A 19,641-nucleotide genomic window follows, 5' to 3' on the forward strand; every position below is an offset into this window, starting at 1 on the left:
AGTCAGTGTGTGGCATCTCTAATCAAACCCCATTCAGGGATGGAGAATATACACTTGAAGATCACTAAGGAAACTGCAGCTTTGGTTGGTAAAAGGCTTTGTAAAAATGCAAAGGTCTCTGGGGTAAATTTATATCTCTGTCCCAACCTCAGAAGAAATAAAAAGTATTTCTCTTCCTTCCATATAATGTGAAATTATTAACTCAACCCTCAATCTCAGAAGTTAAGATAACTGAGATGTAACATTTTCTCTGGGGTTTTTTTCCATGTAATATTAGTTGCTTCCACATTCACAGTATCATTTTAAAGCTGAAGAATCACAAATTGAGTCTGGCAACTATCATGCACTTCATATTTGCTAAAAACTGGAAAATATGGTTAAAACAGATCTTCAATTCTATCCAAGGAGATTGGCTGCTGATCCAGGAAAAGAAATTTATTTAACAAAGTCTTTTACCATTTCAGGCAACATTGAGACACAGAAATGGAGAAAAACTATATGGAAATTCTTAGATTAACTGCTATCAAATTATATTAATACAGCTTAGTGTTCATATAGATTTTAACAGCATACTACTGATTCTGAAAACCCACTCTAACCTATTACAGCTTTTATTTTTTAACTTTTTATTGGAAATAATTTCAAAATTATAGAAAATTTGCAAGATTAGTACAAAGAATTCCCATATACCCTTTATCTAAATTCACTGATTAACTTCTGCCTCATTTGTTCTATCATTCTGTCTCAAATTCTTAATAGATACAGAAAATATTACTATATGAATATATGTATATATACACATTGTATATGTATACACACACACCTCCCCACACACTCTTTTGTTCTTTTTTTCTGATACACTTGGGATTAAGCGGCATAGATTATACCCTTTTCCTCCTAAATACATGAAAGTGTATTTCCTAAGAACAGCAAAAGCAACTTCAAGAAATGTAACATTGATACAATAGGTTTTTTAAAAGGTTAAATATACACCTACTATATGTCCCAGCCTTTCTATCCCTTAGTATCTATTCAAGATAACAAAATAGATGTCTATATAAAGATATGTATCAAAGGTTCATAGCAGCCTAAAATATCCAAAACTGGAAATGCTATACTTATATCTAAGCTACCACCCATATCCAATTTTATCAACTGACCCAAGGGATGTCCTTCATAGTATTTTCCCCCTCATTATAGGATGTTCCCCAGGACCCCTTAATGTATTTATTTTTTGTATCATTTTATTATCCTTTAATCTGGAATGGTTTCTTCAGCTTCTCTTTGTCTTTGATGACAAAGGTATTTTTTAATAATAAATGCCCCTGTCTTTCTAATAAAATGATCCTCAATTTCCACAGTTGTGACTGATTTATTCAATTCTTCTATTTCTTCCTGGTTTGGTCTTGGTAAACTATATTGTTCTAGAATATTGTTCTTTTCTTCAAAGTTATTAAATGTATTGGCATACAGTTGCTCATAATAATATCTTATGAACCTCTGTATTTCTATGCCATCTGTGGTCATCTCTCCTCTTTCACTCCTAAATCTATTTTTTTATTATTTTCTATCTTCTTTTCATTTTAGCCTAGCTAGTGGTTTATCAGTTTTGTTTATCTTCTCAAAGAACCAATTCTTAGTTTCAGTGATTTTGGGGGGATTTTTTTTTTAATTTCTGTTTTATTTCTGCTCTTGTATTATTTACTTCCTTCTACTAACTTGGGTCTTATTTTCTTTTAAAGATTTGTTTTTATTTATTTATGCATACAAGAATTGGGGTGTAGGCCAGAAGTGCGGGGAGTGAGAGGATTCACCAGAGACAGAGTGGGGAGCAGAACAGGTGGATCTACTGAAATACACTGCTGAGGGGAGCAGTGGGCAAGACAACAGAGGTTAGAAATCTGGCCGGGGATCTAATTCAAGCTGCACTGGCTGGCGATAGCTTGACCCTTTAACTTGGGTCTTATTTGTCTCTCTTTTTCAAGTTATATCAGGTAAAGTTTTAGGGTAATTTGTGATTTTCCTTGCTTCTTAATGTAGGCCTGTGTCTCATGGATCATTTTCCTTTGTTGCCTAAGGTATAGTGTCCTTAAACCCCTTATTTTGTATATTTTGTCCTTTTTTGTGATTGTTTCAGATGGTAGGATAAGCTAGTTGCAGTTATTCCACCTTATCTGGAAGAGATGTAGCTATCATAGTTTTTAATATAAGTATACATGGAATTTAAAGGTATCCCAGGATCAGAATGATCCCTTACCTTATCAACGTATCATCATCCACAATGACTAACCATGCTATTTTGTCATAGCTATGATTCAAAAATCTTTCCAAAATGGCAAATGTCTTTCCACAATGACCTAGGAAAGATAAAAAGAAAACTTACAATGCATTCTTTTCCTTAATATATATATAATCTGTTGTAAAGTATATTTTAGCTTTAAAGTGTTATAAGTAAAATCCTAAACATTGACAAATACTTTAATAATTTCAGATTTTTTTTAATTAGTTTTTTCTAATTTCATAAGCATAGTAAACCAGAAGGAACTTAACAGATCATGAAGTCTAAGTCATTCATATCATTCATGCGGAAATGGAGACCTAGAGATAAGAGGAATTACACAAGGTCAGATAGCTAATTTGAGGCAGAGATAGGAGGAGTAGCTTCACTCCAGGCAAACAAGATGGTTGTAGGCCTCAGAGAAATTATTCAAACCTGGCCTGTTTTCTTAGATATACTTATTCTGAAGGAACTGTTAGAATCCCAAGTGCAAGCGATGGTATTCAATTATTTTATAAATATTTGCTAGATATTGTGGCAGTTCTAAGACAGGCACTAAAGTATTGAATACAACAGTCACTGTCCTTCAGATGCCAACAGATAAATGACTATACTTTAGTGGAAAATGCTAGGGTCAGGATAAGAATAAAATGTATAGAAGCAAATTCAAGTGAAAAAATAGGAAGATGCCTCTCATTGTAAGAAAGCATTTGGTGACAATAACATTAATTAATTAAATATTAACTAATCACTATTAAACCATTCAATAAGAATTTTATTTTATTTATTCTTGATCTCATTTTGTATTTCTAAGTATTATGGTATGTATTTTTGAAAGTCATCTCAAATTCCTTGTGTAATAGGTAGAATATAAATACAAATAAAAACAAGGTCAGATTAAAAATATAATTAAGAAATTAAATAAAGATTGCATGAATAAACAAGTGATTGTTAAAGCCAACCTTAAATGAAGTCCAAAAGGCAAGATCTACTAAAAAAAATTCAATCTAAGATCAATTTTTTAAAAACAGTAACAGAGACTCAGTTATTTAACCTTGTCAGAAGAACTGATAACTACAGGAATGGCACATCCAATTCTATGTTGCACTTTATCAAGCAAAAGGTACTGTGAGTGAGACTACATAAAAAATTAAATTACCCTCTAGAACAAGGTAATCAGCTCCTACTGTTACTTTTCTGATTCATGAAAGGGTTTGGGGAACCAGAAAACTAAAAGAAAAATGTGGCTGGAACACTAGATAAAAATTGAATCAACAAAGAGCATCTGAAGGTGAGGTGGCCAAATTTCTACTTGTGCTTTTTTTAAATAAAAATTGTTTTTATTAGAAAGCCTGCAATCTGAAGAGAAAAGCAGGTATGCATCTAACAATTTCTTAACTTAAATATGAATATCTAAGTCTAAAGATGTATTTTTCATAGAGTCTATACTACACATACCCAGTGTCAAATGTGGGTAAGCACAACTCAGAGGTAACTACAAAACACGAGTCAGACTCCATGGGTATAGGAAATGGTCAGGTTCATTCCTACTTCCTCAGTGGCTGGAATTCAGCCATCAAACAACAATCCTGGCTGGTAAAATTGCTAAAGTTAAATGAGAAGTTTTGTGTGAGAAGATGATAATTTAGCCCCATTATGGCTATGATGAATTATAAAGGTTCTTTTTAAAATATTTATTTTTAAACTCTAAATTGTCATGCACTCAACTGCCATCAATAAGACCTACTAAAAACTACCAACTTCTGTTGGTACTATAAAGCAGCTCTTAATCTAAAAGAATTCATACATATCCATAGGTAACAATGTTGAGAGGGGAAGAGAGAAAAAAATTTCATGAGGCAAAAATTAGGGCATTTATACAACATTTTATTTTTACCCTACTTTAATTTACTGTATTTACAGAATGGACATTCTGAATAAGAGAAGTAATAAGAATTCACGACCCACCTCTATCTGTATTAGGAATTCCCAAATCTACTGTAGGAATCGAACTTTCCATGTGGTCACTGTAGTATTCAATGAAGCTCGCCTGGCCCTCCCAAGTTTGCTTCACAATAGGTACTGAAAAAAATCAGAGGTGACCATCACTGGCACAGTTATGTAGGAAAGCTTGGAATCTCAAAAGGCAGCTGCATCACCTATAAAGGGACAGACCCACTACTTGTTATCTGTCAGCTTCTTCAAAACTTTGAGCTTGCTTATCTACCTGAGAAATGTCCAAGTGATTTATTCATTGTAGCACATGAATAAACTCCTCCTCTTAAGGCATTTTCAATATACCCTAGAGTCAAATACTTCTCATTCCTGGCAATAAACACATACATTTCCATGTAATGATAAATTTTCTAGTTTGATTATACTGTCATGTTTAATTTAAACTAATTTTTCTCTTTCCCTGATGGGCTATTTAAAATTCACAACTGGATTTTTAAAAATTTTAGGGGGATAGGGAGTATAATTACTTCTAAGAATTGGAATATTCTTTGTGGTTCTGACTAAAATGCAAATCTGTCTTCCTTACAATGGAGTGGTGAGGGAAGAGGGACCTTTTCAAACTAAACACATCCTCACCCAAAGAGTCTATCAGGACCACCCAACCCTGTAAAGCATAACCCTGCCACTTAGAAGCACCATGCATTATAGCGTATTATGTTGCATTTTTGAAAAATGTAGAAGAAATAAGATTGATAATTATAACAAATTTTAAAGCTATATCATGAACAGATAAATTGATTTAATAAGTGAACACAAACAACAGAAAACTTCACTGGTTTTCTGAACTTCAGGTGAAATGCTCAAAGATAGCTTTGCCTCAATGCCTAACATATTCTTCCTGATGATTATTTGGTATTAATTCATTTAACCAACTAGTCAAGTAATTATTTTCTCTATACCTTTTTAAAGTTACTGTCTACATTTTAAGAAGAATGGGTTTCTATTGTTTTATTTTTGTTTAAGATTTATTTTTATTTATTTATGCATACAAGAACTGGGGTGTAGGCCAGAGGTGCAGGGGGTGAGAGGATTCACCAGAGACAGAATGGAGAGCGGAACAGGCAGATCTACTGAAATACACTGCAGCAGCAGAGAGGGGAGCAGCAGGGGAGACAGGAGAGGTCTGCTATAGCAAGTGAGTCAGCTCCCTGGAGGGTCGATAGCTTGATAGTACTATGGCTTACCCCCTTGCGCCATGAGGGAGACCCAGGTTTCTATTGTTTTAATAGAAAAGATCACCATATCTAGATTTTATACTTCGTTAATTCAAGAATTTCAATTCCAATGAACCAAATCTTCTGGTCAGTATATTGAGACTTTATCAGATCATTTATTTTTTGCCTTTTACCCAGCCCAAATCAAAACAACATTATATGCAAATCTGCCAATGCAATGCCAAATGCTTAGCCATGCAGGTCAGCTAACTCAAAGTCAAACTCAGCCTGTGGGGCCTCCCTGGTGGTGGTGGCACGGTTGAGAGCAGCGGTTGAGAGCAGCAGCGGGTTGAGAGCAGCACTGTGAAGCTGTCCACACCCTCTGCAGCTCAAATTTGATTCCTGGCCGGCCAGGGACATTCCCACATGGAGGGGCAGACCTCTCCTGTCTCGCCCGCTGCTCCCCTCAGCAGTGTACTTCGGTCAGTCTGCCTGTTCTGCTCCCCGCTCTGTCTCTGGTGAATCCTCTCACCCTCCTGCACCTCTGGCCTGTACCCCCGCTCTTGTATAAAAATAAGTAAATCTTTAAAAATAATAATAATAATTAAAAATAAATAAATAAACTCAGCCTGTGTACAAAAATAAAAAGTGCACCATTCTACAGCCCATTATAGTTTTTAAGAAAGAAAAAGACCTGTGGATTTTGATCATTTGCTCCAAAAATCTTCAGATTACCTATTAAAATACAGTTTTTCTGAAATCATAAAAAGGCAATAGATTTCTCTATGTCAAAACAGGCCAAGATGCATTTAATAATATTTAGGGTTACTGGGGAAAGGAAGTGGGAGGAAAAAGGAAAAAATAATCTGTGCTAATTTCAAATACCAGCACAACAAAAACCTTAACCTTGGCATTACAGAGACAGTTTTGCATATAATAAGCAGGACTTACCCCAAAAAGGGCTCCCTGCAGCTTGCAGTCACTAAATGTTCACTCTTGGGTAAAATGTCCTCCACTGCTGAAAGAAGCTGTGAGGAAAGGTCAAGAATTTTCCTCAGCTCCTTTTTCCCCTCTGCACTTGGTCATGCAAACTGCAAAATTCTGTTTTCATTTTCCTCGGCATTTAGCCTTCAGTTCCTGTTTGTGCCAATAGTTTTATTAAGCCGCACAGGTGTTTTTTCTCAATTCACCAATTAAAGTGAAATTAAAATCAAAATCAAGGGTAATATCTCTTTGCTATACCTAACTATGTGCTTTCAGTTTTAGTTTGAAATATTGGAAACAAAAAGCCTACTGGAGAGACAGCAATTTTTATCTACAGCAGTTCACCTTTATACAAGACTTGTACCCTATTACCAATCAACTGTACTAAGGTGTTGTAACTCTATAATACCAAAAACATCCAAGAGTTTGTGTCCTCTGTCCCCTCATCAGTAAAGCTGCTGTGATGCACATCTATCTCATCTGTCAGCTATAAATAATTTAAAGAAACACCTTAGTCTTCTGTAACAGGCAGAGTAAAGCTTTATTTTCAACTAAGGTTGATTTCAAATCACTTAAAACTTTAAAAATATTGGCCTGTGTTATTAGTATTTTTTGAACTCTAACTCAAATTTATTTTATCACATATATGTTATATTGTATTGAGATACTACATTACTAAAGATATTAAACTTTGGGTAATATTTCAATATATTTTCAATACACGACCTAGTACCTTAATTCCAGGAAATAGAAACATATTTTCTATCACATAACAAAGCAATAGTGAATCATCTTTTAAGCAAAGGAAGAATTGTACTGCTCAAAAAGTCCACTGCACAGATGGCACAAGCCTTCTGCATATTACAGACTCTAAGCAGGAGACGTCTCACTACGAGGCACAGAACACAAATTTTTACCACCAGTGAATTTACTAGCAAAATTCTGATTACAAGTGAAAATGAACTGGAGCACTTGAACACTGTACAAAGACTACCACAAAATCGACTGTAAATGACTTGATATTAAGGAAATTGCTATTTGCAATTTACAAATGGACCTTTTGTTTCAGTTAGAAAGCCTACAACTCAAAATAAACCCTGATTGTTCTTCCTTTCTCAGTAAAGGGCTAGAGACACACCCAAAAGTGTGCTATGATTCCTGATTTTAAAGATGAGGTGCACATAACACTGAAAAACATGGCTCTTGGCTGATGTATAATATACTTTAGGGTAAAAGGAAACATCTTCAGCTGGTAAACAGCCAGGAGAACTGAACCAGGCAATACCTGACCCCCTCCCTCGCTTTAATGATTAATCCACTCACATAACATTAATCATTTAACACAGAGAGTGGTGATCTGTCTGGCTGTGTTTCAACTCATGCCTCATTTTTTAAATTAAGATTGTACTACAGTACTTTAAGCCTCTCTAATTAAGGAGAACACAGCTCCTTTTAATAAAATTATTCAGATTTGTCTCTTCTAGACAAGATCATTGCAGTAAAGATATCAGGTAGGTTTTTCTTTTAATCTGAAAGGAATAAAGTATTTTTAGGAGCTCATGAAGCTGTGAAAAAGAACTAAAGGCTGAGCAAGTAGCAACTTAACCTCTAGTTAATTAGAGGGAGACCACAGGAGGACCATCCCACAGCCCATCATATGAGGAACAAAAACAATGGCTGCCACCACATGCTTGACACATGCTCAGGAACCACATGGCAAAACGAGGCAAAGAAAATTCCTGACATTTTCTGACAGCTAAGTCACACAATGAAAAACACATGACCCAAGAGGAAGTGGTAAAGCTGAATATTAAAACTCCAGAGATCTTTTACTTGTTTAAATATAATTTGACATGCTAGGCCATACTCATTGCTTTATATAATAGTTTTAAAGTTTCTTTAAAATGCTACTAAATGCTTGCATTGCAGGGAGTGGTGCTATTTTGATAGTGTCAATATATATTACTTTCTTAAGCCAAAGAACAGAATATATTTTTTGCTGTTTCTAAGAGTGCTATATTTCACTTAGATCAGAATGCATATATACAAGCAGTTACATAAATGTATCACTGGTAGGCAAAAAAAAAATACATGTAAAATAATTTCTCAAAATTTCGAAACTTGGCTTTATTATCAATATCTCTCTTCCATGAGAGTATAACAAATGAGTTCAGTGTATATTTCCCTTTGTTTGACTAGAATTTTGAACAGAATGTTCCATCCCTCATCCTCATCCTGGAGGTGGCGAACATTATAAGGAACCATGAGTGGGTGCTACCTCTGTGTCCTCTTCTACTCAGTACCCGGGGTTGGTACACCCACAGTGAGAACTTACCACCACATAAGTCACTAACAGTATAGTCAACTCTCAAACTTTCAAAGATACAGTCCACCTACATTTTTTTCCCTGTTATTATCATTTAGCTTTCGTAATTCCAAGTGTTTCTTTCTAGCACAGAGTACACAAGAGCAGAAAAAAGAAGGAAGCACCCCAGTGCATGTATTCTGCTTGACAGCTGTAGTAATATGCTTGGACAGGGATGGCGGTCTAAATTCCCAGTCCACTGTGTATTTTAAATCATCTGTGGATTTCAACACATTGCTATTCCCCATATTACTAAAAATAAAGAGTCTACTTTCACAGCTTCTGGCCAAGTCAAAACTGACCTTGAGCAAAGCAGGGCAGCGACATGAATATCAAATACTATTTATCAAGTGTTAGGTCTGTGGAGAGTACAGGAGAGCTGTGCTGGGAAAGAAAGTGGGGATTTGGAGCAGGAAGAACCTGCATCCCTGCTCACCTACTCAACAGTCTACAAGAACTGGGGCTGGTTGTCTCATCCCATACTCAGCTTCTCTGTAACAACAAGTGAATAACAATAATTATCACCTCACAAAGAATTGTCATCCTGAAATTAGATGACAGAATGTATGTGAAAAACACACCAGAAAATATTTTTAAGAGTAGCAGAAACAGTTACTACGGTATCGTCACTGTAAAGTAATATGATTAACTGGATAATTCCTTGGGCCAATTGGTGGCTAGACTAGACTTCGAAATGGAGGGGCGGAGTCTTTTCACTTCCATCAAGAAAATGGGACATCGAAGTACCTAAAATCCTGCTGCCTTTAAACTATCTTTTAAAACAAATATGTCCACATTTAAAGAAGACTTGCCACAGAAACTCTGCTGCAAAAGCTTCATAGGTATTCCTAATACCTTTCAGGCCTCATGCTTCAATGACTCCAGATAATTAACAGCAGCAACTCAATGCATCTGGTTTTAGGAGGTTTGTTTTTAGTGCTTCTGACGGGCTGTGTAATTTTTAAAGACCTCTGACTCAAAATTCAAATATAAAAGCTTTTAATAGGTATCAGAAAAGATTATCTCAACCTTATGCGAAATAAGAAAGCAATAAACCAGATAATTCAAAATTACTAAATTAAAATTAGTCAACTTTTTCAAATCAGTAAATATGAAAAATACAAAAGAACAAGAAGGCTCCCTAATTTAACTGCTTTGCTGTCACATGAAAAATGTATTTCAAAAGAGAAACTATTACCTCCACTTCCACCACTATCACCACGACCCCATCACAATTCTTAATATCAATATTATGAAACAATTACAACCCCAAGTACAACTTTACGAGCAAGTAAATCAATGCAAATACACTGCCAGCTATAAGACATTAAATATGTAAATATTTAAAGAAGTAATAAACAAAAAAAAGGCAACATAATTATGTCCTTTGATACTTTTAAAAAAACTTTTGTTCAGCCTCCCTGGTGGCACAGGGGGTTAAGTCTCAGCACTATTAAGCTATCACCAGCCACTGCAGCAGGAGTCTGATGCCCAGGCAGGGAGCAACCCGCATAGCCAAGCAGGCCTCTCCTGACTCACTGCTCCCCTCAGCAGTATATTTCAGTCAATCTGCCTGTTCTGCTCCCCACTCTGTCTCTGGTGAGTCCTCTCACCACCCCACCTCTCCCCACCACCTCTGGCCTACACCCCAGCTCTTGTATGCATAAATAAATCAATCTTTGAAGAAAAAAAAAGTTTGTCAAAATCCCTGTCAGATTATGAAAAACAGCAAGAGGATATAAAATTTAGGAAAATTTGTGAAAAATGAAAACTTTTATTGCTATGTTGATTTTTTTTAAATGTTTCTGGACTCCTTATATAATGAATGCACATATTTATTTAGGTTGACTTGTTAAAACTTTTCATTATTGAAGAAACACCACTTTACAACACTGTATACAACTCGAGGAATAGGTTTGCACCTCCTCAGTTGTCACACACCACTCCTATCATCAAAGTACCCACAGTCCTTTACCCCAGGCCACTGGGTACCCTCCCCCCTTGTCCTCTTTTTAACCTGACTTAAAAGGACATAAAACTTAATATACTGAATTAAACATGAAAGTTTATAGTTGACTGTTCATTATACTTTCACAGATTGTTAATTATAACCAGGTTATATAGTTCCTGTCAATGCCTTAGACAATATGATAATCACATATTACAAAATTCTTTTATTTGGAAAATATGTCCCCTTTAAAATATAATTTGTATCAAATTATCACATAAATCATTAAAATAAATTTTCCCCATAGCTCCAAACCCATGAAAATAACAGCTGGTTTAGAAATCTCTCCTATATAAATATCACACCCATGGAGAAATCGACAGTCTTTTCATGGAAAAAACAAATTAAAATATGTGATAAAATTAGAAAATGTAAAAGACTGTCTAATCTTCAATTTCAGAAAAGTACTACTTGAAATAAGGTGAAAATGAGAAATCATGTCCATTTATATTTTGGGTGGGCCTTTTTTTAATATTATCATCAAAACTTAGCGGAATTCTTAAATAATAACAAAACCTTGAATAAAACAACATTCTTCTATGTACCTGGATATCCTAACCTTCTTCCTTTTCATCAATGTATCTACTCATGAACAAAACACATTTCAAAGTCCCAGTGTGCACAATTGGCACAGATTGGCACTTTGAAATGAATGTAAAAGAAGGAGTGGTCTTCAAGAAACCATTCTTTTTTGGCATTCTGTTTCCTTGAAATCCCCTCTAATGGCCTGGACATAACACAACACTGTTTTACAAAATGGATTTTTATGCACATGATGTCTCCAAGATTGATACAGCTGAGCTTTTTCCATTTCCAATTTAAAATACTACTCTAACACTATTTAGAAAGTCTATGGCCACTCATGTTTCAATACAAAGTCGTCCTTTCTAATGATCTCGGAGAAGTGGTACGATGAGGAATACTGATTAAGTAACTGTCTTCACTTCAACAATAGATATGCCATCCCTCCTCTGAGTTTTCATCTGGGTTGTTTTTTTAAAAAGGCAGTTTGGATTTCAAAAGTTCAATAAAAAATGAATAGCTCAAACGTACTTCTATCACCATGAAATTTCTTGCATGTTTTTACTGCAACAAAAATATCCTCCTTCTTCACCGGATTTCCCTAAAAAATAAGACAAAAATATGTGTATATATGAGTCAACACTATCTTAACTTCACATTAGATCTTAACTCACATTAGATCTCACAGATCTAGAGTTCAAATGCCAGAGATATCAAACTATTTCCAGGATTACGTTTTAGAGCCAAAGAGAACTGTACTTTCGCGGACACAAAGCCTTTGATGTCAGCCGCCCTGGGACTGAATCTCAACTCAGCCATTTATATAGTCCTTTACCCCAGGCCACTGGGTACCCTCACCCCTTTGTCCCCTTTTTAGCCTAACTTAAAAGGACATGACAATATACTGAATTAAACATGAAAGTTTATAGTTGACTGTTCATTATACTGGACAAGTTTCCAAAGTTCTATGAATTTCTGTGTCCTTATTTAGAAAATAGAAATAATAACAACCAGTAAAGTCTACGATTACTATTATTTATTAGCACATGGTAGGTGCCCAATAAACATATTACCTTCCATTCCTTTTCTCCAGCTCTAGGATAGAGGTAGGGAGATGTGTTAGTACAAATACAAATAGTACAAAATATGACTCCCTTTTGTGGGCCCAGATTCACTTTGATGTTTGAAGTACTTTTATTGTCTACCCTAGACTAGGCTACAATGATATCCTGTCCTCTGCCAAAGGTAGGATTAATTCAAACCCCTGGGGATGGGGAAAGTCCTGGAGCCCTGTGCTGGCTCCAGGCAAGCTGATCCCTCAGCTGAGAGGGAGCAGAGAAAGGTATGTGGACAACCCATACCTGAGGCCATGGACTGCTTCACGGGGCTGGGGATTCTGATCCCCTTATCAATGGTCTTAGGCCTATAATAACATTCAATCATGACTCCCACATCTTTTGGGGTTGGTTTAGAGTAACTTATAAACAGTATTGTCAGGTCATTCAAGATACTAGGAGGTTGACCCCTTCGGATTTCCTAAAAAGAGTATTTAAAAAACATGCCAGCATGTCTGAAAAGACAGGTCTTCCCCCCTTGGGAATTATGTGAACATTACAGTTTCTCTCCCATTGTTGCAGTGCATGTGTATGTGTGTGTGTTTATAATATGTATTTTTGAAATTTCACACACACTATTAGTAATTGGGATGAGAATAACAGACATTTGAGGGTGGTGAACATATTTTTCCTTATGAGGAATTATTGTCAACAACTTTCAGGGGTCTTCAGATTCATCCTGGGGACCAGACAAGAGTCTGCTTTAACAACTAAGTTCATCCTGAAAATTCTAGACAGTCTCAGATAAGATGAAAGCTGGGGCAAACAGCAGAGAGGGTCAAGAACACGGGCTTGAGGCAAAAGTTCAGGTATGATGAAAAATGTTTAAAATTGCCTTTCTAGGAAACAAAGGAGAAATGTCAAAAGATAAAGCTCTATCATCAACAACAAAAATTACTCTGGGTGCACTGACTTGAGCTGTGGCAGGCACACCTCCCAGATACTGAGAGTTCAGTTCCAGACCACCAAAGTGAATGTTGCAATAAAGTGAATCACAGGAATGTTCTGATTTACCAATGCATAGAGAAGCTGTACTTGACATTGCACTGTATCTTTAAGCATAATATCCAATAGCATTATGTCTGAAAAAGTGTGCATAACTTAATTACACGTGACACAGAGATACAAAGTGAGCACATGCTGTTGGAAAAATGGTCCCAACTGACTTGTCTGATGCAGGATGATCACAAACCTTCAGTTTGTTTAAAAAAAAAAAAAAGCGAAAAAAGTGATACCTGCAAAGCATAATAAAGTAAGGTGCAATAGAGAAGAGGTGCTACATTCCATGAAGGTTCTGGAGTGAGACTGTACCAGTGATAATCCTCACTCTCCTCCCTACTTGGTGGGTAATCTTGAGCAAAGACTTCTCCCCCTTATATGTAAAAGGGAGTAACAGCAGAGCTTACCCCTATGTTTATTGCAGCACTATTGCAGTACCTCTATGTTTATTGCAGCACTATTTACAGTAGATAAGGCCTGGAAACAACCCAAATGCCCAAAAATAGATGACTGGATCAAGAAGATGTGGTACATATATACCATGGAATATTACTCAGCATTCAAAAAAGATAAACTCATGCCATTCGCAGCAATGTGGATGGAGCTAGAAGGAATTATGCTGAGTGAAATAAGTCAGTAACTGGTTCTTACCCGGCATATAACAAATGCTGAATTTTTTTCAACATTATGTACAGTATGCCCATTGCTCTTTGATATACAAATAAATTTTCCATCTATTACTTACACAAAGTGGTAGAAAAGAATGGAATGTAGTAGCACAGGAGGAGTCCACACCATCTGTACAAAACTCAGACACTGGAGTAAGGGGCGGTCCATTGCCTTTGTCCCAGATGTAGAGGGCAATCTGTCACGCAACAGGAGATGACAATGAAGGAATTCAGCCCACACTGCAAAGCAGGAGGGTGAAATATCGAGGAAAGCAGACCACACCTTCTATAGTAAGCATCTGACTAAACCACAATAGTTTGTCAATATTCAACTGGATTTATTTACTTACAAAAATAGTAATTTCCATGTAAATCAATCTAATCTTTTGTTAACAATAAACAATCAACTGAAAATGACTATTCTGATCTCCAAAAAATGCCCAAGTTGTCATAAGCAATTTTAGGGAAGCTATTTCAGTGATTCAAAAGCATAACAGGGAAAAGTACCCTGACTGGTTCCCTGCAGTATGGTAATTAGACACCATGGATGACCAACTTATTGAAAATACCTAAAAATGTTGGATTAAAGTATTTTTAAAATCACTTTTTAAATATTGCTAAACTGACACACAAGTGTGGCACTCATGAGGCAAAAATGCAAAAGTAAGACCTGGGAAGAAAGGGCATCAAGGGCAGTTTTCCTCTGGGTATCAGCTAACTCTGGTGAGGCCGAGTTTCTGATGGGAGTTAAGAGAATAAAGTCTATGTGGGGTGTGTTCAACAGCAAACCTCCACATAAGGGTGGGACTTCAAAGCTAGACTGAGGGGAACAATTATATCCAAACCTCCTCTGAGATTTTGTAACCAAAACCATTGTTGTTACCTTGGTAGAGAGAAGATGGGTGAGTAGGGGAGAGAGGGGTTGCACTGCTGAGAATCACAAATACAAGACATGAATTCTTGATTACTAAAGTTTTTACCCAAATCAAACATGACATACCTCGTGTTTTAAATCTATTGTAAAGTCAGATTTGAGGGAGTCACTCTTTAATCTCTTGGTAAGCCTAGAAAAGAGAGATACCTTGAGTTTTTTTTTAACCAGAAGAAAGGTCAAACAAGTATAACACATTCTTGAGATTTTCTAATGTTTGAAAACTGATAAAAATCCAAATTTTAACATTAAAATAAAAGTTTAAATGGCCAACAGGCATATGAAATAACATCCCTTATAATCAGGGAAATGCAAATCAAAACCACATTGAGATACCAGTAAGAATAGCATATATCAAAAAAACTAGCAACAGGGCCTCCCTGGTGGCGCAGCAGTTGAGCGCTGGGTTGCAAAGCTGCCCGCAGCCTCTGCAGCGCCGGTTCGATCCCTGGCTGCTCCCCGGCCACCGGAGGAGGGTCCCACATGGCGCGCAGACCTCTCCTGCTGCCCGCTGCTCCCCTCAGCAGTGTACTTCGGTCTTTCTGCCTGCTCTGCTCCCTGCTCTGGCTCTGGTGAATTCTCTTACCCTCCCGCAGGTCTGACTGTACCCAGTGCTTGTATGTACAATCAAACAAACAAACAAATAAATAAATCTTAAAAAAAAAAAAATAGCAACAACAAATGTTGGTGAGGATGTGGTGAAAAAGGAACTCTCCTACATTGCTGGTGGGAGTGCAAACTGGTCCAACTACTTTGGAAAGCTGTCTGGAGGGTCCTCAGTCTACTAAAAATGTAGTTACCGTCTGATCCAGCAATTCCACTCCTGGAGATCTACCCAAAGGACACAAAAACATTGATTCAAAAGAACACCTGTACCCCGATGTTTATTACAGCACTATTTACAGCAGATAAAGCCTGGAAACAACCCAAATGCCCAAAAATAGATGACTGGATCAAGAAGATGTGGTATATATACACAATAGAATATTGCTCCGCAATCAAAAAAGATAAACTCATGCCATTCGCAGCAATGTGGATGGAGCTAGAAGGAATTATGCTGAATGAAATAAGCCAGAAGGAAAAAGAAAAATATTGGATGGTTTCACTTATAGGAGGAATACAGGGGAACCAAATAAGACATTAGTGTAAAAAAATAACAATACAAAACACAACAAATCAAAAACAGACAAATATAAATCAGAGATAGCCTGCAGGGAAGGAGAAGGGAGAAGGAACAGAGTGAGGGAGAGAGGAGCACAGGGGACTGAGGTGATGGTGCACGGGTGCATTGGTGAAGGAAATTCTATGGGGACTACACATGGGGGCAAGGGGAAGCAAATATTGTTTAAAAATGAACAATGATGTAAAAAATAAATAATTTTAAAAAGACCCCCCCAAAAAATACCACTACATGTTAATACAAATAATGCATATTTATATAAAAAATGAAAATTTCCAAAATAAAATACACTCAATTAGGGAAAAAAAAAGGGTTAATTTCCTTGAGGCAAAGGATTATAAAATGCAATTATTTGTTTACCAGGAAACCAGGAAAGGAACACAAGGATTATTGCAAAGAAGCATTCATGACTTCAACATCTGGGAATTAACAGGTAATAAAATACAATATAATAAACAAAACGCTTTTTTTAAAAAGGCCATGTGGTTTGACTCCTGATAGTCCTCCCACTAAATAATGATAGAAAAGAAAAAAGGCTCACATGACCGAAAAACAAAAGTCATTAATTTTCAGTGTCGTACTCTTAACAACACAGTGAGTTGTAGTTTGGTAGAGATTTTAGGGAGATATTCATGTGACTTCAGGGAAGAATAACAATTTGACTTAGTCATTTTCTTTAATGACTTAAAATCCTCAATGGCTCCTTTCAAAGCAGAGCAAAGCCCCAAACCCAAGCCAAGCTGGGAGCCCCACCATTCCGGCCCCCATGCCCAGCTTCTCAGCACCACCTGTCATCTCCAGAGCACACCCCTGCCCACTGCTCTCTCTGCCTCTCAGCTGCCTGATATGTTGGGTCAATACCTGTACTTGTAAAATTTTCTTTGAGACCAAATTCAAGAGCACCTTCTCTATGATACTTTTCCAGCCTTGCCCACAAACATAATGGAAACTGCTTTTGCTCCCAGACAGAAGCACAGCCCCATTAGCTTTATCACACACTACAATCTGTCCTGTTCTAGTTCATCTAAGTGCTGTCAGCCCCACCCACTGTACCTGACTAAAATGAGCACTCGGTGATCAGCCTGAATGTACAGGGCAGTAGAGTCCTGCTTCAAAGCTGAGTGAGGTAGAGTCACTCACCAAGACCATCAAGTGCCACAGAATTACATATTTGTTCCAGGCCTGGAAACTGGACCATTAGTTTCAATTACAAACCTCCTAATACACTTTTTACCTACAAAGAAATAATAGTGATTTTAAAAAGGAAAGTAGCAATAAGTTTCAAAGATCTTTACTGAGTTTCTTGCCTGGTTGAACAAACAAAACTTTCCTTTAAATTTTATTTTTAATTAGAGGAAATATAAGATGAACACAAGTTGTAATTTATAAATTAGGTTATAAACATAGTCACAAAGCATTGTCTGCTGGCTGATATTAACATAGTTTGGGGGCCTCCCTGGTGGCGTAAGGGGTTAAGTTGCAGTACTATGAAGCTATTTGCAGCCACTGCAGTAGGAGTTTGATCCCCTGCCGGGCAGGGAGCTAACACACATGGTGCAGCAGACCTCTCCTGTCTCTCCCTCTGCTCCTCTCAGCAATGTATTGCGATCAGTATGCCTGTTCTGCAACCCACCCTGTCTCTGGTGAATCCTCTCACCTCTCACACCTCTGGTATATACCCCAGTTCTTGTATGCATAAATAAATAAATAAATCTTTTTACAAAAATCATAGTTTGCTGGCAGGTAGCAACCCAAGGAAGCCCTGTGTAATCTCTCACCCTCCTGCTGGGTACCTGTCCACAGGTTTTTAAGTAGGAGTGGTCGAGGATACACAGACACAACATTCGCAGATACATTCTCAATATATATTAACAGGAAAAAGTCTGCCCTGACAAGTGGGATCATGCCCAGTTCGAATTCTGCTCTGTGGGAGCCAGTTTTTATAAATAAACTGTATCAAGGGAACTGTGGGATTTGGACTCAGGCCAAGTGCCTTCAAAATCTGATCAGACCACATTCAGACTCCAAGGACAACATCATGCCAGGGCTGACTGCCACAGGCCTGGACACGAAGCTGTGCTCCAAATCCAGTGGCCAGTGACACCCTCTGTTAGGTGGCCAGTCTTCACAGGCCTCTTCTTAATAGACAACAAACACCTTTTAATTGGTAGTGTAAACATAACCTTTACTGTTTGGCTTTTGAAAGTTTTTCTTTTGGTGAATCCTCAGAGAGAAAGAAAAGGGAAGACTGGCGAGCCAGACAATAACTGGTTAGAGGACAAATAAAAATGCACAGTCATGTTTCTATGGGCTTAGCTCTAGCTGCCAGGGGAGTCTACCACATCCAAGGGAGAGCTACCTCAACATCATGGACTTCCTGTTGAAGATGTGGCCTCATGTAACACTAGTGTCTAAGCCAATCACAAATGTGTCAAGTTCTATGTGTACAGGGCAATCACCTACCTTAAGAGGCAACTCCTAGCAGTGGGAACTAGGTTTCCTTCTTTTATGCACCAAGCAAAACAGCACTAGTTCTTCAAATGCTAATTACACAACTAACGATGCCAAAAAAATTAAGGCAAAAGATTCCCATTTTATTTTTTTAAAGATTTATTTATTTATGCATACAAGAACTGGGTGACAGGCCAGAAGTGTGGGGACTGAGAGGATTCACCAGAGACAGAGCCAGGAACAGAACAGGCAGACTGATTGAAATATACTGCTGAGGGGAGCAACGGGCAAGTCAGGAGAGGTCTGCTGCACCATGTGGGTAGCTTCCTGGCTGGGGATCAAACTTGTGCTGCAGTGACTGCTGATAGCTTCATAGGTTGCATCTTAACCCCCTGCACCACAAGGGAGGCCCCAAAATTCCCATTTTAGATAAAATATATCTTCATTAAATACTCAGTCTCTGGCAAATATGACATTTGATATTCAGCTCTCCTAACTTTTAAGAAGGCATTAATTCATGTCACCAAAAAGCCAGTTCTAATTATATAACCAGTCTGGAGATGTATAAGAGACGTAGGGCCCTTCAACTCCTTAGCAGGAAAGCTTCCTAGCTGATTTTTCTAGCGCCACTTTTGAATCAGGTGGCAGAGCAAGATATTGAAGCAAACCTAGATAAGGTTTACTGGGGGAAAAACAAGGGAGAAAACCAGTAACTATTCTGTGATAACACATATTTGAAGAAACCATCTTACCGAAAATTAATGTGTTTCTTCAAAGACACAAATTTTTTTTTATTGATGTTCTGTTAGGTCACATAAATGAATCACTAGAAACTTTTGGCAGTATTAATTTAAAACACAACAATGTGGGATTCTTAGGCCAAATAATATTTTTGGTGGATAACATTCTAAAAAAGTGCATGTCATGAAATATCATTAACTAATCAGGTTCCTTGGTGACCTAAAATGAA

General features: G+C 37.1%; 1 protein-coding gene across 1 annotated transcript in view; it reads right to left on the bottom strand.

Annotated features, from left to right (window-relative positions):
* The window catches only part of B3GLCT (beta 3-glucosyltransferase), a gene marked incomplete at its 3' end in the record, with an annotated part of 100,920 nt that overhangs the window by 19,843 nt on the left and 61,436 nt on the right, over positions 1 to 19,641 (bottom strand). Inside the window, exons 8-12 of the mRNA XM_084234473.1 lie at positions 15,110 to 15,173; positions 14,187 to 14,306; positions 11,859 to 11,928; positions 4,247 to 4,360; positions 2,258 to 2,357 (exon numbers count right to left, since the gene is read on the bottom strand). Of these exons, the coding sequence (XP_084090599.1) occupies positions 2,258 to 2,357; positions 4,247 to 4,360; positions 11,859 to 11,928; positions 14,187 to 14,306; positions 15,110 to 15,173 (468 nt within the window). The remainder of the gene's footprint in view (positions 1 to 2,257; positions 2,358 to 4,246; positions 4,361 to 11,858; positions 11,929 to 14,186; positions 14,307 to 15,109; positions 15,174 to 19,641) is intronic.

The sequence above is a fragment of the Talpa europaea genome (assembly GCF_964194135.1).
Source record: "Talpa europaea genome assembly, chromosome: 6".
Taxonomy (NCBI): Eukaryota; Metazoa; Chordata; class Mammalia; order Eulipotyphla; family Talpidae; genus Talpa; species Talpa europaea.